This window comes from Pundamilia nyererei, unplaced genomic scaffold, assembly GCF_000239375.1.
Source record: "Pundamilia nyererei isolate P.nyererei 1_Seehausen unplaced genomic scaffold, PunNye1.0 scaffold00204, whole genome shotgun sequence".
NCBI classification, from domain to species: Eukaryota; Metazoa; Chordata; class Actinopteri; order Cichliformes; family Cichlidae; genus Pundamilia; species Pundamilia nyererei.
The window spans coordinates 809,849-811,691 of record NW_005187605.1 but is presented as its reverse complement, the minus strand read 5'-3'; the positions used below and the strand labels follow the sequence as shown (position 1 = coordinate 811,691).

Below are 1,843 nucleotides of genomic sequence, written 5' to 3'. Positions count from 1 at the left end.
GACTGCTATTGTGATAAAATTGAATTGAAAATTGAATGTGTGTGAAAGTTAGATAAAAGTACTGTATTTACGTCTGTGTGATTCAGTAATCAGACAGACACAATGTGGCATGTTGTATGAAGTGCTTTAACTGAGGGATAGGTAGAAAACTGCTAAATAAGAAACCGTCACCATAGTGGAGACTTTACATCATTTGGCAATGACAAAAACTACAATCTGTGAGAGACCCTAAGGTGAGGAGCTTGGTCATTAGAGAGGGATGGAATAGAGCCGCTGCTCCTCCATATCAAAAGGGGCCAACTGAGGTAGTTTGGGAATGTAAAATAACTTCAGTCAGAAGGCACTCTCCCTAATTCAGTCAAAACATTAATATCAGTTAGCTTTACGAGATTTGTCATTTAGGGAGAAGGGGACAATAATTTCAACAATTTGAGGCTAAAATGCTCAGCTGCAGTATAACCTCCGCTTAAAGTTAAAAAGCAGAAACATAACTGTAACTGGGGGAAAAAAGCAACAAAATGAAGTCTTGATGCATGCTCAATCATCCAGGTAAGTGAATCCCAAAAGTTGATTCTGTTCATTTGGATGTAGCGTTTTCACTCAGAGAAACGTTTCGTCACTCATCCATGTTTCCCCAATCTTATAAACAGTGCATTTGCACAATAACGTTTTATAAGGTTAGTGAAAATCTGCAGTCAGCTGAGGTCACTGTCACTGTCAAGTTACTTGGATGAGTGATGAAACGTTTCTCCTACTGAAAATGTGACAGCCAAATGAACAGAATCAACGAAAAAAAGAAAAGATGAATACAAGTTTAATAGTTAAATATTGCGCAGTTGTTTAAACGTTTGAATAGTGTCTGTAGCTGAAAGTATGTTGAAACAAAATTAGGACTTGGAAGTGGTGAAAAAAGACAGATTTAATTTGCATTTAATGTAAACAATTAAACAGGGCATTGCTAATCTGAAAAGGAAAAGATTCGCTACATCTTCAGCCTAAGCATTAAAGGGGAAATTTATACAGAGAATTAATGTAATACAATGTAATAGTAAAAGCCTCAAAGTTGGAAACAATATCTTTAAAATGCATATTAGAAACAATGTACATCTAATAAAATAAAATAAAAATGCTTAAGAGTCAGAAGAATACTGAATATATAAAGCTCACACGCATTAATACTCTTTAAGACTGGAATTATGATTTTTTTTTTCACTTAAGAATCTGTGTGTGTGTGTGTGTGTGTGTGTGTGTGTGTGTGTGTGTGTAAGAGAGAGATATAAAGATATAAAATATGGGTTCAGTGACATCTGCAAATCATTGCATTCACATCGGATGAACTTGTCCAAATAATATCCAAACTACACTAAACTACGTGTATAGTTTAAAAAAAAAAAAACAACAACAAATTTAAAGCTATTTTTGATGAAGCTGTGATTTATTATTTTATGAACTTCACTGTATAAAAGCACAAGCAGCAAACTCAGCTGATAGGAGTAACATGCTTACCGTGATTATCATACACGCTAACATAGGATATGCCGACAGCCATACACCACACCACCACGTTTGCTATGTCCGGATAACTGGGCTCTTCTTCCGCAACCAACAGGCCGATATGGACCGGTATCTTCTTCAGGGACTTTCCGTCAGACAGACACCGTGACCGGCCACCGCCGGTGCGCTTTTCAGTTATCGGTTTAACATTAGCATCTGGGCCATGATTCAGATTATTCTGAAAGTCTGGAAATCCAACTAGAGATATCGGCAACAGCAGGACGGTCGCTGCTCGCTCCCACAGCCGGCCCTTCCAGCTCTGGATGCGGACGTGGAGCCAAGAGAAGAG

At 37.8% G+C, this 1,843-nt stretch overlaps 1 protein-coding gene across 1 annotated transcript in view; it reads right to left on the bottom strand.

The window, feature by feature from the left end:
- nus1 (NUS1 dehydrodolichyl diphosphate synthase subunit) overlaps positions 1 to 1,837 on the bottom strand; it is a 7,590-nt gene extending 5,753 nt beyond the window's left edge. The window contains exon 1 of the mRNA XM_005747786.1: positions 1,507 to 1,837. Coding sequence (XP_005747843.2) covers positions 1,507 to 1,549 — 43 coding nt within the window. The 5' untranslated portion in view covers positions 1,550 to 1,837. The remainder of the gene's footprint in view (positions 1 to 1,506) is intronic.
- Between the last annotated feature and the right edge of the window lie 6 nt (positions 1,838 to 1,843).